The sequence below is a fragment of the Chlorella variabilis genome, assembly GCF_000147415.1.
Source record: "Chlorella variabilis unplaced genomic scaffold CHLNCscaffold_14, whole genome shotgun sequence".
NCBI lineage: Eukaryota > Viridiplantae > Chlorophyta > Trebouxiophyceae > Chlorellales > Chlorellaceae > Chlorella > Chlorella variabilis.
In genome coordinates, this window is record NW_005435074.1 from 472,438 (window position 1) to 498,340 (window position 25,903).

Here is a 25,903-nt window from a genome sequence, read left to right on the forward strand (position 1 = left end):
CTATCACGTGCCTCCACTGGCTTGCCTTGGGCAGTGGCGGTGGCGGCGGCAACCGGGGCAGTAGCGCTAACTAGCCAACTGGCGCTGGTGCAGTGCGCCCAGCTGCAGCCGCGATTGCAACCGTGGCCACCAACGTAATGGGGCTCCTCGAGCTGTGCGCTTGCCTTTGGCGCCAAACCCCCATGCCGCGAATCAGAGTGTGGCAGATCCAGGCTGCGGCGAGGGATTCAATACTGACACACGCTCTAGGATTCGCCGCTTTGTTGGTGGTGGGCGCACACAGTCCCTCCTCCTGGCTTGGCGCAGTTCACTGTCGCAGTGAGTGCTGCAGGCGTGCAGGTGATAAGGAGAGGGGATTGGACTGGCAAGTGATATGCAGGCGATGCAGGCCAGTGGGACAAAGTTCCAGCTGGCGCCGGTGGCGGGTGATGGTCCGCCACATGTGCGCTGCTTGCCACAGGGGGTTTTCTGTGCCGCCCTTACAGAATATTCATTGCAGCAAGCTCAACAACATGATGGAACTGCGAGCAGCCACATGAACTGCGCAAGTGCCGGATGGCTGAGCATTGGCGCGGGTCCACGCGCTGCTCGGGGGGCCTGCTCCGCATTGCCCTCCACCAGACCTCTGGGGGCAGGCCAAAACAAAAGCGGCCCGCACCCAGACCCGCCGCCACTGCCTCCAAGCTCACACCCAGCCCAGCCACCTGAGCACCAGCGCGACGACCAGCACCGCAATGGCGATGGCCAGAGCGCCCTGGCTGAGGGCCCACGCCTTGGCGCGGCGGTACGCGGTGAGTAGCGCGTTGACAAAGGCCATGACGCGCGCAATGATCTCCAGATGCTTGTCTGCAGAGGCGGGCAAGGCGGGAGGAAAGCAGGGGGAAGGCGGCGTGACGAGCAGCACGGGTGGCAGGAGGAGAGGAGCAGGCAGGCTGTTGGGCGAGCGGGGGCCAGCGGCGAGAGCACCCAGGGCACCAGGCAGGGCTAATGCGTGCGTAGAGCACACCCCTTGCCTGCCGCCACAGTCTGTCCTGCTGCCTCCAGCCAGCCCCAGCCCCGCCCCCCAGCCCCAGCTCCCGCCACCCACCCGACACGCTGTCCAGCTTGTCCACCATGCTGCGCGCCTGCTCCGGCGTCACATTCACCCCGCTCCCCTTCATCATCTCAGCCAGCTGCGCCGGATCCATACTCTTCATCATGCCCTGCGCCGGCGAGGCAGCAGTGGAGGGAAGCGGCAGGCCTCAGGCAGGGAAGGGACTGGCTTGGAGGCACACACGAAGGCGCACACATCCCAACAGCTGCCCTCCTCGCTCTCCCCGTCTTCCCTGCCCCACCTTCATCATCTTCAGCACCTCGGGGTCCTGCATGCGCTTGCGCATGTCGTCCATCATGCCCGCAGGCATGCTGCTGGGGTCAAACCCGCCGGGAGGCATCCCGGCCAGCGCCGCCGCCGCGCCGGGGGCCGCGGCCGCGCCGCCGCCGCCGCCAGCTGCAGCCGCCGTGCCGGGCCCCATCCCCATGCTTGCTGCCATGCACGTCATGCGCTCCATGTCCTGCGGGCTCATGCTGGCCATCATCTTGGCGGCCATCTTCATTTGGGCGGGGTCGGCCTGCAAGACGACAGGTGGCAGGAGGGGGCGGAGCATGGCGGGGGAGCAGGCCTGGGGTGCCAGAAGGGTGCCTGCTTGTGCTGGCGACGTGACTCGCAGGCACGGCCTCGCTACATCACCCGCGGCAGCCTGCCGGCATGGCTGAGCTGGCGGCCAGCGCCCCCTGCACGCCCACCTGCATACCGCTGGCCCCCGGCATCATGGCAGCCATGCGCTGCAGCTCCGCCTCATCCATGCTCTCCATCATCGCCGCCGCCTGCTTCATCATCTCAGGGTTCTGACGCATCGCCTCCGCAGCAGCCGCCATCTGGTCGCCGCCGGGCGGGGCAGCAGCCGTCACGGGTGTCGCCGACGCCGCAGCCGCCGCGGCCGCGGCGGGCGGCGGCACGGGGAAGGCGCCGCCGCCGCTGGCCGCCACCGCCGCAGACAGCTGCTCGGGCGGCATGCTGCGCATCATGGCAGCAGCCTGCTTGGCCATCTCGGGTGTGACTCCTGGCATGCCGCTCTGCGCCGCCAGCGCAGCAATCTGGTCGTCGCTCATGGCAGCCATGGCGGCGGCCGCCTGGCGAGCCATCTCGGGGTTGGACTGCGCGGCAGGGAGGTGGGGGTATGGGGGTGGAGGAGGATCGGTGTGGGAATGGGAAAAGGGAGCAGCAAAGTCGCGGGCAGGGCCGGGATGCATGGTCAGAGGCAGGTGCAGGTGCAGGCAGGAGGCTGGGCGCCGATTGGCTCTGGCCAGCAAACGGGTGCTGGTGTGCAGGCCCAGCTGGCCCCAGCAGCAGGCGCGTGAGCACCTTGAGCATGTCCGCCGTCTGCTGCATGCGCTGCGGATCAACGCCCGGTGGGACAAACGCCGGCATGCCAAACCCTGCCGCGCCGCTAGCACCCGCTGCTCCTGCTGCTGCTCCTGCTGCTGCTCCTGCTGCCGCCCCGACTGGCACCTCCTCCAGCGGCGGCATGTCGTCATCTGTGTCCGACTGGGCCACGCCCTCACGCTGCTCCCCCTCTACCGCCGCCTCTGTCACCTCCTCAATGACAAAGCCTGCGGCACCAGCGCCAGCACCATGCTCCAGTCAGAACCCCACCACACCCAGCTTGGCAGGAGCACGCCATGGCGGTCGAATGCACCACACACAATGATAGAAGCTAGCATGCGTGACCGCATGCTCCAGGCAACAGAGGTACGCCCTGCAGCCAGCATGCCTCCCAGCCAGCCGGCATGTGCACCCACCTTGAGATGCCTGCTTCTGCTTCTGCTTGGCCTCCGCCAGCTTCTCCCGAATGATGTCCTTCTCCGATTCCGGAGACAGGCTGACCGCCTGGCGCAGATCCTGTACCGCGCTATCGTACTGCCCCAGCGCGCACAGCGCCTGGCCTGCACGCATCAGAGGAGTGTAGGAAACAGACGCAGGGCCCCTTGGCGAGGGCACGCTTGGTGGGTGTGGTAGGCCCCCGGCCAACATGTGCAAATGCCAGGATGCGCCAATGCACGCGCATGCCGCCAGCCACACCACACTGGAATCATCCCCAGCTTGCCATCCTCCGTTTCTCCCCAGCACCCGCACCTCGGCGGTACAGCGCTTTGCGGTTACTGCTCTCCAGCGCCAGCACGGTGCCACACATGTCCACGCACTCCCGCCAGCGCTCCAGCTGCAGGAAGCAGCTCGCCAGGTTGCTCTGGCAGCTGATGCGCAGCTCGCGGCTCTGCTGGCTGGTGTGGCCTGCAGGGAGGGGCAGGTGCAGGCAGATGCATGTGCAGAGGGAGAGGCAAGGCCTGCAGCTGTAGACGCAAGACGCAAGACGGGTGTCATGCGGCCAGCCCACGAGCTCCACCACCCGCAAGCGCATCCACCGTGAGAGCCCACCCTGGAGGTTGGACACCGCGCGCTCGTACTTCTCCGCCGCCTCGCGGAAGCGCTTGGCGCCGTGCAGCTTGTTGCCCTCCTGCTTCAGCTGCGCCGCCGCCGCAAGCTGGTACTTGAGCTGTCCGCTCTGCTGGTCCACCTGGCTGGCCGCCTGGCTGGCAAACTGGTCCCCAGACATGCCTGCAGTGGCTGACCGCATCTGTTGAATCTGCTCGGGCGTCGCATTCTGCGCGGGGGGCAAGGGGTTGAGAGAGCCAGGGTGGTCGGTGTCTGGCTGTGGATCGTCCGAAGGTATGGCAACCGTACCGCCGCACCTGCATCTGGCCCATGGCTTGCTGCATCATCTCCGGCGGCATGTTCTGGGCCATGCGCTGCATCTCCGCCATCTGCAGTGTGGCGGGGCACCCACAGAGCGGTCAATACTGCCAATCGTCGGCGGAACTGCACCATTCAGTTTTGATGGAGGACAACGAGGGAGGCTTGCCTGCTCTGGCGTCATTTTGCTCATCATGTCCTGCGCCATCGCCATCATCTCCGGGTTGAACATCCTGATCAGGCTGTCCCAGGAAAACTGGCAATCAGCCGAGGTCCGAAGTGCACAGCTCAAAATCTGCACAGCGGCGGCGGGTGGCGGCAGGTTGGGACGCTGGCACCAGTCGTCCGTGGCCGCTCCGGTGATGCCCAACCCTCGCTGGCGACGATAGGCACAGACCTAGCTGCGGTTGACGGCGTGCGCACGCCGCCTGCTGAATTCTCAGACAACTAAAGTCCGCTGCTGCCTCTCCCAACCGGGGTAATCACTTCTTCGCCAAGATGGTGGCGTCTGCTAGAGGCAGGGCCGCCCAAGAGCTCTCCTGGGCATCGCAGTACGTATACGTGTACGGCAGGCGCCGCTCCGACCGGGCTAGTAACGGCGCAGGCCTGGCGCATATGAGTCCCGGAACGTGACATCTTTAGCAAGCCATCGCGCCGTCGCATCAGGTTGCCATGTCCCATGCTCGTTGCCTCCTGGTGCCTCAGCAGTGACGTTCTCATCAAGGTCAGGCCCTCTAGTGCTCACGGCGTAGCGAGATCAACGTGGCGCAGAGCCCGTAGCAGGGGAACCGTGCGGGCGCTCGTCACCGCCGCCGCTGCCGCTCGCGCTAGCAAGGCAGTGCCGGCAGCTTGGGCGGGTGCCACACGCACAGGGCACACCAAAGACCAGATGGCACTGGAGCAGGAGCCAGCGGTCTGGCACTCACTGGGCACGCCGGCCTCGGAGCTGAGGCTGGAGTGGACTCTGCCGACGGGTGAGGCGCTGCTTGGCGGGAAAAGTGCGGCTGCCTGCAGTTGCTGCTGTTTGCCTTACGCCTGGCCACTGGAATCCGATTGGAGCGCAGGCCAGTCGTTCCGCTGGCGGCAGACCGGCAGCGAGCCGCTGGAGTTCACGGGCGTCATCGGCCAGCGCGCGGTGCGCCACCAACCATAGCTGTGCTGCATATTCTGGAGCTTGTGAGGGGTGGCGGGGCGCTGGCCTGGCCCTGGGAAGCCAAGCTGCCACTGCCCTGAGCAGCCCGCCACCCCGGGGTGCGCCCGCCCCTTGCGCGCTCTGCTGCCACCTGCTGCAGGTGCGCCTGCGCCAGCTGCCGGACGATGTGCAGTACCAGGTCGTAGCGCGCGGCGCTGGCGCGGCAGCGGCTGCCGATGCCGCCGCCCTGCACGACTACTTCAACTTGGGCACCCGCCTGGCTGACCTGGCGCCCAGCTGGCGCGCCGCCTGCCCGCGCTACGCCCACGTGCACCACCTGCTGCCAGGCGCTCGCATGCTGCGCCAGGACCCGCTGGAGTGCTCCATGGAGTGTGAGTGTGTGTGGTGAGGGTGTGAGCGTGTGCTGTGTGGCGGGACTCTCTGAAACATTGCTTATGAGATTGTAAGTCAGAGGATAGGTATTTCTTTCACTTCTCCTGTCGTGTGTTCTCCTCCTCGTTCTGTTCCCACAGTCATCTGCAGCCAGAACAACCACATCCAGCGCATCCACGGCATGGTGGAGCGGCTGTGCCGCCAGCACGGCACGCCGCTGCTGGCCGCGGCCGGCGACGGCAGCGTGCCGCCAGCGGGCGCCACGCCCGCCAAGCTGGCGCTGCACGCCTTCCCAACCCTGGAGCAGCTGTCGGCTGCCACCGAGGAGGAGCTGCGAGCAGACGGCTATGGCTACCGCGCCAAGTACATCACCGGCAGCGTGGCGCAGCTGCTGGCCAAGCCGGAGGGCGGCGCCGCATGGCTGCTGGGCCTGAGGAGCGTGCCGTACGAAGGTGAGCAACTCTGTGCAACTCACCCTCCGCCTGCCCGCCAGATTGGTAGGACCAGGCCGCCTGCCGCCTGCTGCTCGCTGACTCTGCCTGTGGGGTGCGTGCCTGCATGCGCAGAGGCTGTGGAGGAGCTGTGTACGCTGCCTGGCATTGGGCCCAAGGTTGCCGCCTGCATTGCTCTCTTCTCCCTGGACAAGCATGAGGCCATCCCAGGTGCGGCTGCTGCCCCCTGCTCCTCCTCTCTGCCGGGTATGGGTGGCGTGGAGACTCTTGTGTCACATCGTGGGTTGCGAAAGAGCAGCAACCACGGGAGCAGACACCGGGTGCTAGTGTTAAAGGTTCAAGAAACTGGAAGGGTTCAACAGACAACAGGCTGAGGATCAAATCAAGAACCGGTTAGTTTCTGAGCACGGAACATTAAAGACTGAAAGGGATCTGACCAAGGGAAATGCGCAGAGGTGGGGGAAAAGGAGCTGAGAGTGGCTGACGGTGGATGTGTGGGCACAATGCACAGACTGTACTGTGGTATTAGATTGGCAAGGGCAGGCAAAACTGCTCATGCAGTACTCAGGAAGGATCAGACGGGCGGGTATTCATACAGAGGGAAAATTGTGGCGCAGCTGAGGTGCGGCAGTGAAGTGCTGGGTTTCGAATCGGTTCACAACCGAGGCAAGGATTTGTGCGGGGCATGGGTTGGAGCAAGGATTGTGTTCCGGGGTGCTGTGTGGAGCGGGGGTATGTTGTACAGCCGCAACAGCGCTAAAGGGCTGTGGGGAGGCAGGGCGGAGGCTACAATACAGCTGCGCAGAGTGCAGCGGTGCTCAGGCGGCCTGGCTGGGCACAGGCACTGTGCGCCTACCAATGGCCATGCTGAGGTTGGGGGAGCGGCGGAAGCTGAAGCGGAATGGCATGGAGGGGTCCAGCACCAGCACCTGGTGCACATCCAGCGATGGCTCCGCCCGCTGAAACTCCTGCACGCAGAGGCGCCATGTGGCAAGTGCCAGGTTGGGCCAGCTTCTGTGGCAGGCACTGAGGTGCGGGGCAGGCTGTATGCTGCCAAGGAATGCAAGGCCACCTGCAGCTACAAGGTGGAGGCCCTTACCTTGATGGCCTTCCTCAGCGTCTTCACATCCAGCAGCGAGGGCTGGTCCTCCACAAGCCTGCAGGCGGGAACATATAAACTTTGGTTACCTTTGGCTACAGTGTGATTTGTGCTGTGTTGCACTGCTGCTGTGGTGTGTTGGCTGTGGCCAAGCCACCGGGCAGCAGCCGCGTGGCACCCACCTGTCGATGTCCATGCCGGGCAGCATGCGGCGCAGCTCTGCCGCTGCACGCTGGAGGCGGAAGATGGTTGAGCCGTAGACCAGGAAGGGCTCGCGCAGCGCCAGCTTGAAGGCATCGGCGCCGGGGAAAATGGCGCGCAGCTGCACAGCGGCAGGGAGGGGCGGGCGGGCGGGCGGAACCAGAACAAAGTCAAAACCGTGTGGTCTCATCACAGCATTCCGTCCAAAAGGTGGTGGGGCTGCCATGGAGCAAGCAGCTTGTGGTGGCAGCCCAAGGTACAAACACAACGGCTCGCTTGCCTGCAGCAGGCGCGCCGCCACGGCGGTGACGTCGGCCGCCATCCTGGCCACAGTGTTGGGGTCCATAGTGTGCAGCTGCTGCTGCAGGCCGGGCAGCAGCTGCTGCAGCTGCTGCAGGCGCCGCCCAGCCTCCTCTTCGCTGAGCTGCAGCTGCTGGGCCACGAGTGCCTGCACCACACGCAAGGCGGACAGCGGGAATGCCCGTCGGGTCAGAACTCCCGCCCACAGAAACGCACCCAGCATGCGGTGCACTGCGCCCACGCATGCCAGAACCGCTCATGGGCTCACCCTGATGCGGCTCTGCTGCTCCCAGTGGCTGGAGGGCACTGGCGTGGAGGCTGGCTGCGCGACCGGCCCGGCGCTGCCGGGCGCCTCGGTGACCAGTGGCCCACCAGTGCCCCGCCCCGCCGCCTGGCGGCTGGCTGGCTGGCTGAATTGGTGTGGTGGAAAGCCGGTGAACTTGTAGGTTCGCTGGGTGGGTGGCTGGTGGTCAATCATTGAAGAGGCGCGGGGGCAGTGTTGGTGTGATGAGAACCTCCGCCACCCTGCTCCCCTGCCCCCGATCATTGCTTCCCTGGGCGATCTGGTGCGGTTGCCGGCGGGCGAAAGCGTGCCGCTGCGCTCGAGGGTGGTGGGGTTGGCTAGCATGGCGCGCTAGCAAACCCGACAGCAGCACCTGGTCTTGGCCACAAGGATGCCAGCAATGGATCGAGAGAGTGGTAACTGATGCAGGGACTGGAGGATGAGTGCGGGATTTGCCATGTCTGAGGTTTTGACCAGGCGCCGCTGGCCAGCGCGCGCAGCAGGAGCGCAATGATCATGCTCCACATGTGTCCTTGTTTTGGGGCTCATTCGGGTCTGGAAAGCACAAGCCTATCATCCAGAATGCAGTAGACAGCCCCATGCCCCACCCGTTGCTCGCCCCACCCGTGCAGTGGACACCCACGTCTGGGCGCTGGCCTGCAAGTACTACCTGCCGCACCTGCGCGGCAAAAGCTTGACAAAGAAGGTGTGCATCGAGTGGCGGGCCGGCTGCCGGATTGCTGCACATGTCCCTTGCGCCTCGGCTCCATCTGATGAGATGCTGCTGTGCCGGCCTGTTGTGCAGGTGCACGGCGAGGTGCAGGCGGCGTTTGTCAAGAGGTTTGGGCCCTATTGCGGCTGGGCCCACAACACTCTCTTCATTGCTGAGCTGGCCAGCACGCGGGACAAGATCCCAGCCATCGGCAGCGGCAGCAAGCGCGCCGCCCCCGCCAGCGGCAGCGACAGCGAGGACGAGGGGGACGGCGAGGAGGAGGGCAAGGTCGGGGGCAGCAGCGAGACGAGCGGCGGCAGCGCTGTAGTCGAGAAGGAGAGCGGCGTGCTGGCCGCTGGGCTGCTGCCTGTTACACCGCCGGGCGGCGATGCCCAGCCAGCGGGCACTGCGCCGCACGAAGCGGCCTCAAAGCGGCCACGGCGGCGGGCAACCAAGAAGACCACAGGAGGAGCCTGAAGACCACGGGAGGTGCAGCTCAGTCGGGAACCGCCGCTAGTTCTGTTCCTCGGTAGTTTACAAGGCTGCCAGCACTGTACAATCATATCTTACTAACATCAGTTTCTGAAAATTGCTTGGCATCGCATGCTCGTGACTATCATGTAATGCTCTGCGTAATGCACATGTGTGTGTGCCATCTCCAGCATCGCCACCCCACCTCTCCCCACCTCTCACAGCTACCTCTCACAGCTACCTCTCTACAGCTCCATCAGCATGCGCACGTCGTTGATGCGCTCCTGGCGGATATCCTCCGCCTTGCGGCGGTCGAAGGCCACCCGCATCAGATCCCGCTTCTGCTCCTGGAGCGCCTGCACGACACCCAGCAACGGCACAGGCTGCGTGAGTCCGCAGGCAGCACAGGCATCCTGGCGGCCAGCGTGCGCCAGCAGGCGCAGGCCGGCGCACGCTCACCAGCATGCGCTCCTCGATGCTGTCCTGCACCGTGTACCTGCAAGCGGTGCAGCAGCCAGCGCTGCCATGGGCAGGTCAAAGCTGCCAGCAGAGCCAGCACGCAGCATCCAGCCAGCCAGCCAGCCAGCCAGCCGCCCAGCCAGCTGCGGCCCGTGCCCGGCGGCGGCTTGCCTGTAGATGTGCACGGCGCGGGTCTGGCCCAGGCGGTGCACGCGGTCCATGGCCTGCTCCTCCACCGAGGGATTCCACCACGGGTCCAGCAGGTGCACCCGGGAGGCGGCGGTCAGGTTGAGGCCCACGCCGCCCGCCTTGAGGCTCACCAGCAGCACCGTGGGGCTGCTGGCGCTGCCTGCAGGGTGACGGGGCAGCTCCACCGGTCTTGTTGGCAGCAGGCAGGCAGGCCATAGGAAGAGAGTATGCCACCACACCCAGCAGGTGGCGGATCATCGCCGTGAGCGGCAGCAGGCAGCGCCGCGGCTCACTGGACTGGAAGGCGCGCAGCACCTCGCCGCGCCGCTTCGCGCTGGTCTTGCCATCCAGGCGCCCGGTGACAAACCCCTCGCCAGCCAGCGCCGCCTGCATGTTTTGGTTGCGAGCGTCCCCGGGAGGATGGAGAAAAAAAAAAACTGAAAAAACTGATTTAAAAATCAGAAAAGAAAGATTTAAAGCTACTGCTGGCAGGACAGGTAGTTCATGGTGGCCAGCGCATGCGCACCTCCACCAAGTCGAGATACGAGGTAAACTGGCTGAAGACGACGCTCTTGACTGCGCCGCCGCCGGCCCCCGCCGCCGCCCCCGCCGCGGTGGCCGCCGCATCCTGGCGCAGGCGCTCCAGCAGCGCAGCCACCTTGGCGCTGCCAAACCCGCCGCCTCCAGCGGCAGACGCGGCGGCGGCGCCGCCGCGGGAGGCGGCTGCGGCTGCGGCGGCCTCCTGTGTGCCCGCCTCTGGCTCCTCAGGCACCTCCACTAGCTCCTTCTCTGTGGGCAGGCGAGTGGGGCAACACGCAACAACTTCCGACCATAGGTGCACTGGAGCACGCTCTGGGTTGGCATTCAGCCTATCCTGGCACGCTCGCGCCAACCCTGGGAGCGGGAGCATCCCACCCAGCATGCGCAGAGGTCCCGTGAGCCTGCTGCACCTGAGATGGCGCCACGGCACATGGGGCAGGCAGCCTTGTCTCGGTTGATCACCATTTGGATGCACCTACAGGGGGCGCGACGGTGGCGCAGGATGAGCGGCGGCATGCTGCGCTGCCCCGGCGGTGCGACCCTGGGCGCAGGAGCGCCGCCCCTCACCGCTTGCAGAAGATGTGCTTGCACAGGGTGATGCACGGCTGCGCCAGCTCGCTCAGGCACACGGGGCACTCCTCATCCAGCCCCGCCCTGAGCAGCTCCACCAGCTGCGCGGCCAGCTCGGGCGTCAGCTTGGCGCCGGCGGCGGGCTGCTGCGCCAGGAAGGACGGGTCCTCGCCTGGCGCCAGCGAGGCGTGGCAGCAGATCTGCGGGACCAGCGGGGCACAGGAAATGCCTGGGTGGGGTCGAGCAGGCGGTTGGCTGTTGCGCGCTGGTGAGGCACGGCAGGCGCGCGGCCGCACGACAGGCGCCCGACAGGCGCACCAGCAAGGCTGGCTCCACCCGCACCCACCTGCCTCGGCCTGAGCAGCACCTCCAGAACCATGGTGTAGTTCTGCAGCAGCGTGCCCTCCTCCAGGTGACGCTCCACGATGGCCCGCCCTGCACGCACGACGCGGGCCAGCGGCGGGACGTGTGAATCCCGCAATGGTGAGCCAGCCTGAGGCTGAAGCAGCACATGCTGAGCCTCGCCCTCAGCAGAGCAGGGCACAGGGCGGGCACAGCCATATGCCCTTGCAATGCCGAAGACACCCCACGCTGCGGCCGCCGCGCCCCTCCCCGCTCACCCGCCGCCTGCCAGCGCTCGTACTTGGCTCGCGACGCCGCATCCAGCTGCACCGCCACCTGGTGCACCGTCTTGTCGGGCAGCGCCACCAGCGGGCGGCCGTTCACCTGCTGCGCCTTGGTGCGCCGCAGAGCGATGGTGCCCATCAGCACCTGCGCTGGGCGGAAGGGCAGGGCAGGGAGGGCAGGCGGCTGAGGGAGTGAGGGAACTCGAGGCGCTGTTGCTTGGCCAGCCTACAGCGGCACTGTCAGCACATGCACAACTCTGGAGAAGTCGTGCACGCCACAACGCAAACGCACGCAGCTGCCGATGCCGCCCAGCCAGCCGCCCGCCCGCCCCGTACGCCCTACCTGCAGGCGCTTGAGGCCCAGCGGGTCCCGCGCCTTGATGGGCCGCTCCAGGGTGCGCACAAACAGGGCGCGGTCGTCCAGCGGCTCGAGGCGCAGGAAGCGGGTGATGCCGTGCAGGTCCTGTGTGTGTGTGTGGGCGTGTGGAAGGGAGGCGGCAGCAGTGGAGGGTTGTGGTGGGAGGCGGCATGGAGGGGACGGCGGGCCAGGAACCAAGGCGGTCCTGCGCACTTCCGGCGCTTGACTGCATCAGGAGCTGCATCTGCACGTGCGTGCCTGAGCCCCCTCGCCCACCGCCCACCTGCAGCGTGTTCTGCAGCGGCGTGCCGGTGATGGCCCAGCGGCGCTCCGCCCTGAGCGCGTACGCCGCCCTGGCCATCTGCGTGTTGGTGTTCTTGATGGTGTGAGCCTCGTCCGCGCACACGCGCAGCCAGTCCACCTGCGGGCCAGCCGGGCGCAGGAAGGGGGTGCAGCCGCCCGTCATCACCCCAGTGGCCTCCCACTTGCGGCGTGCCTCTCTGTTCACCACATGACACCACCCACCTTGCACACGCCATTCTGCAGGCTGAGCTCCTGCGCCAGGATGTTGTATGTGGTGATGACGACTGCGGGTGGAGGGGGGAGGATTCAAACCAGGTGAGGCAGGCAGGCAGGCGCATGCGGCTCCGCCCCAGAGGGCCTCCTAGCGGGCGGGCGGGGTAGCCGGCAGCCCGCAGCTCGGTGCCTGCCGCCAGCCAGACGCTGCCACGCTCTCTGCTCACCGTCGTAGCTGCTGAGGGAGGCCACACGGCGGTCGCGGTCGGGCCCATGGTAGACGCACACTGCAGCACCCCACTGGCAGCCAGGCAGGCGGTGACGTCAGCCTCCCCCTGCACCTCTCCCCCAGTGTGCCTTGCACCGCAGCGCTGCCGGCTGCCTCTGCCCCTCCCACCTGAAAGCTTGCCCTGTGTGTGCTCCTCCAGCTGCATCTGCCAGTTGCTCATCACGGACAGCGGGCAGACGATGAGCGTGCCACGAGGCCCGCTGGCCGCCGGTGGCGCCGCCGGCACCTCCTCGGCCACAGCCCGCTCCGCCGCCTCGACCGCAAGCTTGCCCGCCTTGGTCTTGGGCGCCTGGCTGGGGCCGGCAGCCTTGGCGGCCGGCTTGGCGCCCACCTTCTCCTTGCCCTTGCGCTGCCGCTTCTTGGGGCGCTCCTCCTGCTCCTCCTCCTCCGCCGCCGCATCATCACCCTGCCTTGCCAGCCCCGCCTCCGCTTCTGCCTCTCCCTCTGTGAAGAACCTGAGCTGGCGCCGCTGCACGCCCGGCGCGTTGGTGCAGGTGAGGGCGATGACCTGCAGCGGCCGCAGGGGCGGAGCCTGCTTCAACCACCCACCCTCTCTGCGCGGCACAGGCGGCATCCAAACAACCCTCACAGCCAGCTGATGTGACCAGCCATGGTATCTGCCCCGTCACTTTACACGCTGAGCAGTCCTTTTCCCCCACAGATGGTGCATCGCCCCGCACCTGCAGTGTCTTCCCGAGTCCCATATCATCACATAAGATGCCGCCCTTCAGTGCCCGCGGCCGGCTGGTGGAGATGAAGTTGGTGAGCTGCGGGTGGGGGCCAGAGGCGCGGGTGGCCAGGCACGGCAGGTGTGTGAACAGCAGGGGCGCAGCGCAGGCATGGGGCTGAGAAGGGCGGAGGGGCAAGCCGGATGGGGCGTGCTACAGCCCACAGGTGGACTCCACTCCTGCGCCCCAACTGCTGCGCCCCACCTGTGACACATACGTCAGCCGGCCGCCCGCGTCCGCCACCCGTGGCCCCCAGAAGGGCGGCAGCGCGTTGCTGTTCTCGCGGCGCACCATCCAGGCCAGCGCCTCCTGCTGGTGAGGGTACAGCGCGGTGACCACCTCGGGGGAGGCCGCCAGGCGCTGCCGCGGCCCCGACTCCGCCATCAGCTCTGCATGAGCATGGGAGCAAAGCATGGCGCGTGCAAGTATCGCTGTGCCTGGCCTGGCCGTCGGCAGGCAGGCAGGCAGGCGCCCATGCCCCTCCCCATGCCACCTCCGCTGCCCCGCTTCCTGTCCCACCATCAAACAGGCGGTCAACAGAATCCTCCATCTGCTTTGCGCTCAGGCGGGCGGGTGCCTCGGCGGTGGCGCTGGTGCTGGCCCCGCCACGGCCGCTGGCGCCGCCGCCGCGGCCGCCGCTGCCGCCGCCGCCGGCCTGTGCCGGGTCGTTCAGCACCTTGCCGGCTGCCCGCAGCCGCGCCACCACCCGCTGCCGGTTCTGCGGCTCCGCAAAGCACCAGAGCTGCACCGGCATCTTGAACGCGCCTCCGGCGCGCCTGCAAGAAGGGGCCCTACGCCACGTGACGTAATGACGAGCAACCTTGGGAGCTTGCAGGCAAACAGGCGAGAGCCCAGGCGAGCCGCCACTCACGGCACAATCCCTTCCAGGACCAGCAAGCCTTGGTCGATGAGCGGCGACAGCTGCAAGGCGGAGATGGGGAGCCCAGGTGGGACAGATGCCGGGAGGTGAGCAGGCAGCGCTTGCCACAGGAGGTGCCCCCCCGCCGCTGCCGCGGCCCAGCACAGCGGTGCAGGCACTCACGTGGCAGACCAGCACGCGCGGCAGGTGCCCCACTTTCACGTTTCGCACGTTGTCGACGCGGATCGCCCAGCCGTCGTCTGCAGGGGGGCCCGCGGCCCATCAGGGTGTGCGGGGTGGAGAGCGAGGCGGTGGTGGTGTGCCATGCAAGCGGCCAGGCCATGCAAGCGGCAAGGGCGTCCAAAGGGAAGACGCAAGCAGGGCTCACAGGGGTTGTCTGGCTCGCGGATCAGTGTCACCATCTGCAGCGGCCATGATGACGAGAGGGTTGGGCAGGGAAAGGAGCGGCGGCCGCGGCGCAGCGCGACGGGCGGACCAGCGATGAGCACGTCCCCAGAGCAGTGCTGGCCCCTTTCTCGCCCCCGCCTGAACGCCCACCTCATTCACATTTACTTCACCCTGCAGGCAGCAAGGAACGAGGAGGCTGAGAGGCCCGTGTGATCCAGGGCTGCAACAGGGTATGTTTTGTTAACTCGCATTGTAATACTGGATGCCCACTACCGAGTCCTGGAACCAGCCCAGGCACTCCAGCTCCTCCTCCTCCTGATCATCTCCAGACTCCTCCACCTCAACCTCACGGGCAGGCCGCGACGCCATGGTGCTGCACTCGGATTGCACAAGGAGAGGACGATGCCGGGACGCGTGTATCGATCACATGGATCCATCCCGGCAGGCTGTGAACTGCGAAACACGTGGCAAAGCATGGGCGGTAAATTAGCACCCTGATGCTCTATTGGGTTGGTGCCGCTACGTCGTGGACCACTGTGTCGATGGCTGGCGCACCATGTGATGCGTGTGACATCTCCCCCACGTACCTTGCCTGTGAAGCGCTCTATTGCCGCCTCGCTCCTTTACAAGAGAGAGCTTTGTGCAGTGCACATTCTATAACCCGCGTGCACATCCATCACCCTCACCACTGACCGCCACCGCCTCCCGCCCCCGCCCCCCGCCTCACTCCGCCGTGGTGTCCAGGATACCCACTCAACCCAGTGCTGGGCCTGCTTTGACCCGCCACACTCTGCGCCATGGCCCCGCCCGTCACGGTGCTGATGGTGGCGGAGAAGCCGTCGCTGGCCAAGAGCATCGCCGAGTTCCTGTCCGGCGGTCGCATGTCGTCCCGCCACACCAACCTGGATGTGCACACCTTTGACGCCACCTTCCGCGGCCGGCCCGCCCAGTTCAAAATGACGTCCGTCATCGGCCACGTCCTCAGCATCGATTTCCCAGGTGCAGCTCCCCCGGTGGCAACCGTGGCCAAGCATAGCGTGCCGCGCCTGCAGGTCAACAGCGAGTACTCACTCCAGGCCACACGCCTGCGCTGCCGCTGCCTCCCCACCCCGCAGCCGAGTACCAGTCGTGGGACAAGACCGACCCGGGCACGCTCTTCGACGCCCCCACCATCAAGTGCGAGGCCAACCCCAAGGCGCGGGTGTGCCGCCACCTGCAGGGCGAGGCCAAGGGCGCAGACTATCTGGTGCTGTGGCTGGACTGCGACCGAGAGGGCGAGAACATCTGCTTCGGTGCGCGGCAGGGCAGCGGGCAGCGGGTCGGCGGTTGCGCAGCGGGGGGCAGCTGGGGCCATGGATTGGTTGGCCTGCTTCTGGCGCGCACTTGCCCCACGCTGCCCCACCCGCCGCTGCCGCAGAAGTGATGGACAACACGGTGCGGTGGATGAACCGCGTGGCCGACCAGCAGGTATACCGCGCCCGCTTCTCAGGTGGGCCTCACGGCTGCCGTGCCGGCGCGGCAGCGCCCCGGCGCCGGGGAGCGCGCTGCTGGCCAAGGGCCGTGAGCCGCCGCCCTGCGCCGTGCCCTGCGCTCCGCCACCGCAGCCATCAGCGCTCCCGAGATCCGGCAGGCCATGGCTTCGCTGGTGGAGCCGAATAGGGCAGAGGCGCTGGCGGTGGATGCACGGCAGGAGCTGGACCTAAAAGTGGGGGTGGCCTTCACCAGGTGGGGCCCCTGCTGCTGCTGCCCCTGCCTGCCCCTGCCCCTGCTTGCACCGCCGGAGCGGGCGGCAGCTGCAGGCCCCGGCCCTGCCTGCCTGCAAGGCCCGCCTGCGCCATTAGGGCCGGGGATCCTGCTGCTGTTTCGCACAGGTCCCTGCTGCTGCACAGGGGCGTTTTGTATCCTCGTGCCTTCCTTCCACTGATGTGCTGTGCCCTGGGGAGAGAGGGTGCAGGTTCCAGTCCCGCTTCTTCCAGGCCAAGTACGGCAACCTGGACAGCGCAGTCATCTCCTACGGCCCCTGCCAGACCCCCACCCTCAACTTCTGCGTCGAGCGCCACCAGGCCATCGTCAGCTTCCAGCCGGAGCCCTTCTGGGTGGTGCGGCCGCGGGCCTCCCAGGCGGGACACGCGCTCAACGTGAGGGCGGAAAGGGCGGGGCAGGGCCGTCAGCGGTGGGGGCACCCGCTGCCGGATGAGTGGCCGGCTTGGCCGCGGCTGGTGCAACACGCACGTCGTGGAGCGCGGCTTGCCGCCAAGAGCCCCCTCCCCTGCCTTTGCCTCTGATTGCCTCGTGCCCCTGCAGCTGGAGTGGGGGCGGGGGCGGGTGTTTGATGGGGAGGTGGGCGCCGTGTTCCAGCGGCTGGTGCACGAGGCCAAGCAGGTGGGGCATGTGTGTGTGTGAGACTGGGTTTGGTGTGGTGGTGATGGTGGTGAACGGGGTGTGCGCGGCTGTGGTGCTTGTTGACGCCACAGTTGCGCTTCGCATGGCTTGTGAACGTGCTCTGCCATTGCCCAGCACCGCCCACCACGTCCCTGCACTGGCCCGCAGCTGCGGGTTGTGGATGTGACGGAGAAGGAGGAGCGCAAGGGGCGGCCGCCGGGCCTGAACACAGGCAGGGCATAGAGAGGCGCCAGCCAGATGGGCCTGGGCCGTGATGGCCGTGCATTTACCAAACCCTCTAGGTGTCCATGATCCTCACCCCCGTCGACCCTCGGGACCCTCCTTGCCTCTGTGCAGTCGAGCTGCTCAAGACGGCCAGCTCATCGCTGGGCATTGGCCCTGCGTATGCCATGCAGGTGGCGGAGCGGCTGTACACGCAGGTGAGCGAGCGGCGGGGAGGAGGGGGAGGAGGAGGGGGAGGAGGAGAGGGCCCTGGTGCCGCTTGAGGCTGGCTGCAACTGCTGCTGCACAGGCCGCCGCCGTCTCAGCCGCACCCCGCTGCCTCCTCCCCGCAGGGATACCTGTCGTACCCGCGGACAGAGAGCACCGCCTACCCACCCAACTTCGACTTCCACACCCTGCTGGCGGCGCAGCGGGCGCACCCAGTGTGGGGCGAGTACGCAGCCTCGCTCATGGGCGCCTTTGCTGCCCCAAAGGGCGGTGAGCAGGGCGCGGCGCAGGGTGGCGTGTGCTGGATGACTGCTTGGCGCGGGCGTGGAACCGGGGCCGTGCCTGGGGGCCCGCTGTGCGGGTTCTTTCATCATGCCTCGCAGCCTGACTGGCCTCCTCCTGCTCCTGCCCGTGCCCCCATCGCTGGCCGTGCCCCATGACCCTGTCCTTGGCCTCCCCCACCGCAGGCGTGGATGTGGGCGACCACCCGCCCATCACGCCGGTGAGGTGCGCCAGCGAGGCGGAGCTGGGCGGCGGCGACACCTGGCGCCTGTACGACTTTGTGGCCCGCCACTTCCTGGGCTCGCTGTCCCCGGACTGCGTGGTGCGCAAGACCAGGGCCAGCCTGGCGGCGGGCACCGAGAGCTTCGCCGCCAGCGGCACCCTGGTGCTGCGCCCGGGCTATGCAGCCATCATGCCGTGGAAGGTGGGCCGGCGGGCGTGGGGTGGGGCTGAGCTGGCGGCGGCAGGCTCGGCACGGGGCTTGGGGCAGGGGTGCAGTGTGTTTGCACAGCTGGGCTACACCCTGAGCTGTGGTGTGCGTGGCCGGGGAATCCAACTCCCAACCATGCGCCGTGGCATGCCGTTCTGCTCCCCCTCCCCACAATGCCCACGCCTGCAGGCGGTGCAGAACGAGCCGCTGCCGCCCATGAAGGCGGGGGACACCATCCCCATGTCAGGTGGGCTGCAGGCCAGCTGCCAACAGAGTCGCGCGGCACGGCGGGGCGGCAGCGCAGGTACCTGCACCCCCGCGCCGCGCCCTCCCTTACCACCCCTGTCGCCTCCGCCACCCCTGCACAGAGGTTGAGCTGCACCAGGGCAAGACCAGCCCCCCCGACTACCTCACAGAGGCGGAGCTGATTGAGCGCATGGAGAAGCACGGCATCGGCACAGGTGAGGGCGGGGCTGGGGCTGATTGGGTGTTCCGTGCGCCTTGGTTTTCATTCTCTTCGCAACACCGCTCAGGGCTTACCTCTCCCCCACCCACGGTGCAGATGCGTCCATCCCGACCCACATCAACAACATTTGGTGGGCGGCACTCGCCTGCTCCGCTCTCTGCTGCCGAGAAGGCCCATGCATGCATGTGCTGGCTGACCTACCCGCCTCACATGCCTGCCTGCCTGCCTGCCTGCCTGCCTGCCTGCCTGCCTGCCTGCCTGCCTGCCTGCCCACGCTGACTCCCTGCCTCCACCCATTCTGCACCCTGCCCCGCAGCGAGCGCAACTATGTGTCCATCCAGTCGGGGCGGCGGGTGGTGCCCACTGTGAGGGATCCTGCTGCCTGGTGGCTGCCTGCCTGCCTGCCTGCCTGCCGTGTGCTGCGCGTGCGCCCCGTAGCGCCACCCGACCCTGCACCCCTCGCCGCCGTGCTTTGCGCAGGAGCTGGGCATCACGCTGGTCAGGTAAACGGGACAGCTGTCATCACGCATTACCCCGGGAAAGGCCTGCACAGCAGCGGCCGCCAACGCCTGCCTCGCACTGCCTCCCCAGCACGCGCCCCCGCACCGCTGCGTGGCGGCGCCTGGTGCAGGGGCTACCAGCTGATCGACCCGGAGCTGTGCCGGCCCCAGGTGCGGGCCCACGTGGAGCACCAGCTGGACCTGGTGGCCAAGGGGCAGGCGGACAAGGAGGCCGTGGTGGCGCACTGCCTGGAGGAGTTCAGGCAGAAGTTTGCCTTCTTCGTGGCGCACATACAGGTGGGCCGGGGGTAGAGCAGGGTGCGATGGAGAGGGGTCGCTGTGGGGTGACTGCCCGCCTCCCCCGCCCTGCCACTTCTCTGTCATCCCGGCCTCATCCTGCCCCAGCCAAACACCCGCCCTGCCTGCAGCGCATGGACGCCCTGTTTGAGGCCTCCTTCTCCCCACTGGCCAGCAGCGGCAAGGTGCTGAGCAAGTGCGGGAAGTGCAACCGCTTCATGCGCCTCATCGCCTCGCGGCCGTCCCGCCTGTACTGCGGCACCTGCGAGGAAGTCTACTCCATGCCGCAGGGCGGCGCCATCAAGGTGAGCCCACGGCGGTTGAGCCTCCGCCTTGGCCGCTGCTTGAACGCCTCTGCTTGCCGGCTTGGCGTCGCCTCAAACCCAGCCCCAATTTATACACACACCGCAACATCAACATGTGTGCGTCTCTGCCCCCCTGTCGCTTCCAGCTGTACAAGGAGCTGTCCTGCCCGCTGGACGGCTTCCAGCTGCTGCTCTTCTCGCTTGGCGGCGCCGACGGAAAGAACACGGTGCTGTGCCCCTACTGCTACAACCATCCGCCCTTCCTTGAAGGGGTGGAGCAGGGAGGCAGGGCGGGCATGCCGTGCAGCCAGTGCGCGCACCCGGCCTGCCGACACTCGGTGAGCGCCGCTGTGATGGCCCTGTGGTGCCCGCCCTGCCCTCTGACAATGCTTTCCCAACCTCTCTCTCTCTACCTCTTTGTGGCTAACCGCTCTCTCACCCTCCACAATTCTCCCCTGCTGTGCTGGCGCAGCCGGCGCGCATGGGCGTGGCCGCCTGCCCTGCCTGCGAGGGGGAGCAGCAGCAGGGCATGCTGGTGCTGGACCCCGTGGGGTCGCCCTCCTGGCGCCTCGACTGCAGCAGGTGCGTGCGCTGTGCTGCCATGCTGCTCATTGCTTGGGGACCCCGGCCTCTTCTCCCTGCCCCAAGGCGCCACCGACACACGTTCGCCATGCTGGCCTCTGTACTTCCCATGCTTGACCCCAGGTGCTCCTTCCTGATCGTCCTTCCCAAGAACCTTCACAGTGCCAAGGTGGCAGCAGACAGCTGCGAGGTGGGCCTGACAGCGGTGGATGTCGGTTGCCGGGCTGGTATGCGACGCAAGGGGCTGGGGCATTGCATGTGCCAGGTGCTCCGTCCGCAACCTGCCCAGCCTGCTCCCTGCCTGCAGGAGTGCGGCGCCCAGCTGTTGGATGTGGACTGGAAGAAAGGGCACTCGCCGCTGGCTGGTGGCGCAACGCAGTGAGTGCAGCGGTTCCTACTTTCCGATTTGCAGACCTGGCCTGGCCTCCATTCACCAAACCGCAGCCCAAGTATGTGACCATCCCATCCCATCCCAGCATGCGCGCATGCATGCCTCCCTCACGCCACAACCCCCTCTCCTCCCTCTCCTCCCGCAGGTACACAGGCTGCGTTGTCTGCGACGAGCTGCTGGCCGCGCTGTGCGAGGTGAAGCACGCCAAGGCAGTTGTGAAGCGGGCAGGCGGGCGCGGCGGCAGGGGGCGTGGGCGAGGGCGGGGCAGGGGTCGCGGAAGGGGCAGGAGCAGGGGGGACCCCCGCATGTCGTTCCGAGACTTTTGAGCGGCGGCGGGTGGCAGGCACCGCAGCAGCCAACCTGACACCTGACTCGGAAGCAATGCTTGTTAACCACGGAATACATGAAATGGGTGAAATGAAACAGGATGAGCAGGGGATCAGTGTGGGAAAATCTGAGCGGGCTAGAATACAATGGCTTGCTGGGTGGCCGCGTGTGTACAGCAGCTCGGCTCTGTGTTGCCGCCGCCGCAGAGGTGGGTGGTCCAGCTGGGGAGAGATGGGGACCTGAAGGGGCAGGGGATGTGCAGCTGATGATTAGGATATGCCCACGCGCTGCAGCTCGGAATGTCGGCCTCGCTGCAGCAAGGGCGCAGCCATGCCCATCAGCTCGCTGCGATCTGCGCCAATTATGGGAAGCCTCCCCACCGCATGGACAGCAGTGGCAAGGGGCAAATCGGCGTGCAGCTCACAGCAGCATGGTGCAAAGCGGGCGCATAACGGCAGCACGTGATACAAGCGGGGAGGGGGCGACCTTCAGTCCCTTAGATGTTCAATGCCATCACGTGCGCTCAGGCGGGCGAGCTCTTGGTTAGGTCTGTGCCCGAAGAGTTTTTCATCCCCAGGCCGCCCCCCTCCCATGCATAGTGGTGGCATGCGATGGCAGGCGGCAAATGCATGATGATGCAGCATCAAAGAAGCGCAGAGAGGGAAGGAACAACAGGAAAGAGTGGCGTGGGTTGGTCTCAGACAAATGCCTCGGTTGTCGCTCACATTTGGGGCAGGCGCACAGCTGGCAGGACGCCAGGCAGTGCTACGCTGCTCAGTCTCGTCATCAATAAATCGATCCCCGACCAACCCAACAAAAAGCCACAGAGGAGAGGGCAGAAGAGAGAGGGAGATGTGCAGAGGATGCCAGAGGTGCAGAGATGCAATGCTGCGAGAAGCCGCTCCCACCCAACATGCCAGCCGCACCTGCTCCACGCACCGGAAGACAGAGCCTGCCGGGCTGCATCAGCCCCTTGCCGCCCGCACCACGCCGTCGGCGAGCTCAAACTTGGGCGACTGGTGCAGGAAAGCGGTGAGGGCTTGCAGTGCCGCGCCGTGCTGCGCCTTGGCCACGCCGTGCTCCCGCGCCACCGCCTTGTGCAGCTTGCCAAGCTTGAGCCTGCCCTTGGCGCTGGCCTTGAGCGCGGCAGACACCGCCTTCTTCCACTTAATGCGCCCCAGGCCGGCGCAGGCTGCCGCTGGTTCTTCAGGCTGCTGCTGCTGCAACTGCCCGGCAGCGGCCGGCTGTTGCCCTGCCGCCGCCGCCGCCGCCTTTCTCGTCGCCTTCTTTGCCTTCTTGCTGGCGGGCGCCTGGCCCTCTTGCCGCTGCCGCTGCTGGGGACTTGCTGCAGGCGCTCCCGCGGCCGCCACCTGCTGGCTGCTGGCCTGCAGCTGGTCCAGGAGGTGGCGCTTGGAGGCGGGGAGGATGATGACCATCCCCTCCTCACGCTCCAGCTCCACGCCCACAGGCGCCGGCCCCGCCTGGCGCCCCTGCTCCTGCCCCCCCTCCTCCGCCTCCTCCTCCTCCTCCTCCTCGTCGCTGCTGTCTGCTATGCGCGTCTTCTGGCCCTCCCAGCGAGCGCCGGCAACCTTCTTGGGCATGCCGCCGCGCCCCAGGCCCACCCGCCCCTTGGTGGCCTTGTCCTGCGGCGCAGCAGGCGGCAGGCGGGGCGCGGTCAAGCAGGGCGCCAGGGCGGGCAGCAGGCGGGCGTGCAGGCAGGCTGCTCGTGCAGGGCCAGGGCAGGCATGCGAGGCGGCCCCAGCCACAGCCAGACGTGGCCAGCAGCAGCAGCTGCAGCAGCTGCAGCTCCATCTCTCAGCAGCAGCAGCTCCATCTCTCACATGCGCCATGTTGTACAGGTTGGTCTGGTCCTGCTCACTGAAGCCGTGGATGGTGATGGCGGCGGGGGCGGCGGCGCTCGCGCCCACGCCCGCGCGCGGCCCCGCCGCACGGTGGAAGCACACCTGCCACCACTCCGGCTGGCCGCTGTCCGGCGGCGCGGGCGGCGGCGCCGCGGGCCGGCCGCCGCCGCCGCTCGCCGCCATGGGGCGCCGCACCACAATCATTTCCGGCTTGGCGGCCTGGGCCACGGCTGCTGCTGCGGTGGCGGCGGCGGCCTGGCTGCCGCCGCCGGCGTCGCTGTCGCCGCCCGACGACTCGTCGGTGTCGTAGCCGCTGCTGCCCGCCTGCGCCTGCTGCACCTGCTGCGCCCGCACCTCGGGCACGGCGGCGGCAAAGGAGGCGAAGGGGTCCTCCCCCAGGATGGCGGCCAGGTCGTGCTGGGAGTAGCCCTTGACCATCTTGGCCGCCTCGCGCTTCTTGAAGCGGCCCAGGTGGGTGGCGGCCTTGACGCGCTTGGGCGCCGCCACCCCCGCCCCCTCGCCCTCGCTGCCGCCGCTGCCGCTGCCGCTGCTGGGCGCCGCCCGCCTACGCTTCTTGCCGCCGCCCTCCTTCCGCTGCCGCCGCGGCTGACGCGGCTTCTCCGCCGCCTGCTGCTCGGGCGCCTGCTCACCGCCTGAGGCGTCGCTGTCTTCGTCGCTGCTGCTGCCATCGGCGCGGCGCCGGGCGTGCTCCGACACCACCTCCGACAGGTTGCTGAGCACGCGGTGGAAGTCCAGCATGCCGTTGGTCCAGGTCTGGGCATGCTCCGCAGCCTCCACCTGCCACACAAGCGCGGCAAAACAAGGTGGGCGGTGAGCACGGTGGTCGGGTGCAGGAGGAGGCTGCGGGAGAGGGAGAGGCCTGCCACACGCGTGGCCGCCGGAGCTCACCGCGCCGACGCCCCAGTTCTCGAACTTCTTCTTCACTTTGATGTGCGCCTTGATGCCCTGCTTGGAGGCGCCCAGGCCCTCGCCCTCGCGCCACCCCATGGCAGACAGCAGGCGGTAGCCGGCGCTCTCCTTCTGCGGTCGGGCGACGGCGGGGGGGGGAGCAGGCACCAGCTGAGCAGCAGCGGCTGCGTGCGAGCAGGATTGCGGTGTGCACTGTGCAGGCTGGCAAAGTCCTGCGGTCCATATGAGCTTCATTGGGATACACACGACCACCGTCGCACCTGCACGCCCTGGTAGCGCTGCGGAGGCAGCCCGCCCTGCCGCTGCACCGCGGCCGCCGCCATGGCCCTGCAGCAATGCAACGATGCAGCAACCACTGAGCTCAGAAGCAGGGGCTACTGGAGGCACGGCATTGTGGGGGGCATATGCATGCGGGCAATGGCATTGGGCGCAGCCAAGAGGTGAAGCCCCGCAAAGGCATGCATGTCTGCAAACTGGGACTGCGCACCTCGCGCTTCCAAGGGCTTGGTGGGTGTCTACGGCTGTGAGACTGGCAGAAGAGAAGCGCCCAGGAGCCTGTGCAGCACTCCCGGCGGTCACTGGGACGTGCCAGGCAGGGCTTGCAGCGTTTGGACAGCGCGGAGGGCGAAGACAGCCTCAAGGCCAGCCGCAGGAGTACGGCGTACCGCCTCAGGCTGCATGCAGGCCCATGGCCATCTGCGCCGGTTGCATTCGCTTGTTCAGACGCAGGGATTTGCTGCGCTGGGCAGGTGCCGGGTTGATCGTGCTTGCACAGATGACTTCAGGCCCTCACCAGCGGCTGTTTCAACGCCTCTGCTTGAGAGCGGCAGCTCTGCTGCTGCTGCTAGTGGCCAGCTGCCGGGGCACGGAGTTCCAGGAGGGAGATTTTGTCCCGTCGGCGCGGCGGGCGCAGTTCCACGGCGTGAGTGCGCTCGAGGCCCCTGCTAGACCTGCTGCCAGCTGTGTGCACTCCTTACAAACCTCCAGCTGCTTCTGCTGGAGGTCCTGTTCTGATTTCTGACGCACCAGGCCAGCATTCGCTTGCGCGCTGCCAGCTGCTGAGCCCCACTGCTGTCCCGTGCCCGCTTGCAGCAACGCACCCACTGGCACGACATCCTGGGCCAGCACTGCCCCAAGTTTGGCGTGAAGCGGCTGGTGGCGGTGCCGCTGCCGCAGCCGCTGGGCTACAAGGCGGCGGACGACTACAAGGTGCAGTTCAGCTTTGACGGCGATCGCCACCTCACGCCCTGGCTGCCTGTCATCGGCAAGCGCGCCGCCTCGCCGCCGTATGTTGAAGTGGAGCTGACGCGGTCGGGGGACAGCATTGTGGCAGGTGGGGCGGGCTTGGGGGGTGCTGCTCGTGGACAGAACGGAAGGCGCCGCCATGTGTGCGTCGGCGGCAAACGAGGGAGGGCATCAGCGTGGCTGCCCACACCCCCACCGATCTCCACATGCTGCCTGCCGAGCCGCCATGTGCCTGTGCCGCAGTGAGCGCGTCTGTGTACCAGCTGGATGAGGAGGACCAGGCGCAGCACGCCCCGCTGGTGCGCGAGTTCCTCAACGCCACCCACTGGCCCAAGCACCTGCTCGTGCACTACACCTGGCACACGCGGCACGAGGAGGACGAGGAGGCGGGCCTGCTGGTGCTCTTCTCAGGTGCAGCAGGGCGCCGCCGCCGCCGCTGCAGCACAGGTGCAGCCCTCTGGAGGTAGCCACGGGTGGTCAGGTGCCGACCTCTGTTCACACGCCCCACCCCTTCACCTGCCTGCTCTTGCGCCCTCCCTGCATACTGCAGCGGGCGCGCTGGCGGCATTGCTGCTGGGCCTCAACGTGGCGCGCACCTACCAGGACAAGCTGCGCCAGTTCCTGGCAGACGTGGCAGGGGACCAAGTGTCGATGGCTGGCGCCCCCGAGAAGGGCGACTGAGCGTCACCCCAGGGCCTTGGCTGGGCACAGGGCGGGATGCCAGAGCAGCGCCGCCACTTTGCTGGTTGTCAGCCTCCTCCTCTCTTCGCCCCTTTTGCATATACGTCACTGTTGATAACGTGTGACAAGATCCATGACAACCATCAATATGAAGAACAGGGAGGAGCGAGGGCTGGCCAGAGTTGCCCGGCGGCGACTGATGGCGGTGCGGACCTGTCCCGCCTTGGGCCCTTCCTGTGCTAATGAGCTTTCGAAGACGCATGCCTGTCAGCTTCTCATCGCTAGTGCGTGGCAAGTCGGTGAGTCTGTTGCTCGTCTGGACAACCACAAACACTGAAAGTTTCTCTGCCATCATCGTTGGCTCACTGGCTTGCCCTGGCTCCCCCCTGAGCAGCTCA

At 67.2% G+C, this 25,903-nt stretch overlaps 6 protein-coding genes across 6 annotated transcripts; 3 read left to right on the forward strand and 3 right to left on the reverse strand.

Moving 5' to 3' along the window:
• Positions 1-685: 685 nt before the first annotated feature.
• Positions 686-3,861, reverse strand: CHLNCDRAFT_135604 (hypothetical protein; the record flags this gene model as incomplete). The annotated part of the gene is made up of 9 exons (XM_005846389.1): positions 686-846; positions 1,088-1,202; positions 1,335-1,610; positions 1,786-2,196; positions 2,405-2,652; positions 2,842-2,985; positions 3,176-3,331; positions 3,476-3,701; positions 3,790-3,861. The coding sequence occupies 9 exons, from the start codon at positions 3,859-3,861 to the stop codon at positions 686-688; spliced, it is 1,809 nt and encodes a 602-aa protein (XP_005846451.1).
• Positions 3,862-4,853: 992 nt separating this feature from the next.
• CHLNCDRAFT_16754 (hypothetical protein) lies at positions 4,854-8,542 on the forward strand (the record flags this gene model as incomplete). Its single annotated transcript, XM_005846213.1, has 6 exons — positions 4,854-4,925; positions 5,083-5,314; positions 5,456-5,767; positions 5,882-5,977; positions 8,283-8,356; positions 8,456-8,542. Coding segments are annotated over 6 exons (873 nt in total), but the record flags the coding sequence as incomplete, so codon positions are not given.
• Positions 8,543-9,078: 536 nt separating this feature from the next.
• Positions 9,079-14,389, reverse strand: CHLNCDRAFT_135608 (hypothetical protein; the record flags this gene model as incomplete). The annotated part of the gene is made up of 20 exons (XM_005846390.1): positions 9,079-9,189; positions 9,293-9,316; positions 9,478-9,641; positions 9,775-9,868; positions 10,008-10,270; positions 10,432-10,496; positions 10,589-10,791; positions 10,938-11,026; positions 11,212-11,362; positions 11,561-11,680; positions 11,859-11,996; positions 12,101-12,162; positions 12,319-12,378; positions 12,489-12,888; positions 13,061-13,147; positions 13,313-13,497; positions 13,628-13,884; positions 13,980-14,029; positions 14,151-14,227; positions 14,356-14,389. The coding sequence occupies 20 exons, from the start codon at positions 14,387-14,389 to the stop codon at positions 9,079-9,081; spliced, it is 2,634 nt and encodes an 877-aa protein (XP_005846452.1).
• A 783-nt stretch (positions 14,390-15,172) lies between these two features.
• On the forward strand, positions 15,173-20,786 carry CHLNCDRAFT_53167 (hypothetical protein; the record flags this gene model as incomplete). The annotated part of the gene is made up of 21 exons (XM_005846214.1): positions 15,173-15,374; positions 15,491-15,667; positions 15,793-15,864; positions 15,980-16,100; positions 16,321-16,513; positions 16,680-16,757; positions 17,060-17,197; positions 17,333-17,477; positions 17,675-17,913; positions 18,109-18,166; positions 18,288-18,380; positions 18,482-18,515; positions 18,702-18,750; positions 18,866-18,888; positions 19,017-19,182; positions 19,314-19,487; positions 19,634-19,825; positions 19,960-20,069; positions 20,193-20,259; positions 20,377-20,447; positions 20,606-20,786. The coding sequence occupies 21 exons, from the start codon at positions 15,173-15,175 to the stop codon at positions 20,784-20,786; spliced, it is 2,583 nt and encodes an 860-aa protein (XP_005846276.1).
• A 966-nt stretch (positions 20,787-21,752) lies between these two features.
• Positions 21,753-23,902, reverse strand: CHLNCDRAFT_135612 (hypothetical protein; the record flags this gene model as incomplete). Its single annotated transcript, XM_005846391.1, has 4 exons — positions 21,753-22,430; positions 22,629-23,447; positions 23,559-23,690; positions 23,840-23,902. The coding sequence occupies 4 exons, from the start codon at positions 23,900-23,902 to the stop codon at positions 21,753-21,755; spliced, it is 1,692 nt and encodes a 563-aa protein (XP_005846453.1).
• Positions 23,903-24,405: 503 nt separating this feature from the next.
• Positions 24,406-25,240, forward strand: CHLNCDRAFT_17489 (hypothetical protein; the record flags this gene model as incomplete). Its single annotated transcript, XM_005846215.1, has 3 exons — positions 24,406-24,501; positions 24,672-24,912; positions 25,068-25,240. Coding segments are annotated over 3 exons (510 nt in total), but the record flags the coding sequence as incomplete, so codon positions are not given.
• Positions 25,241-25,903: the final 663 nt, after the last annotated feature.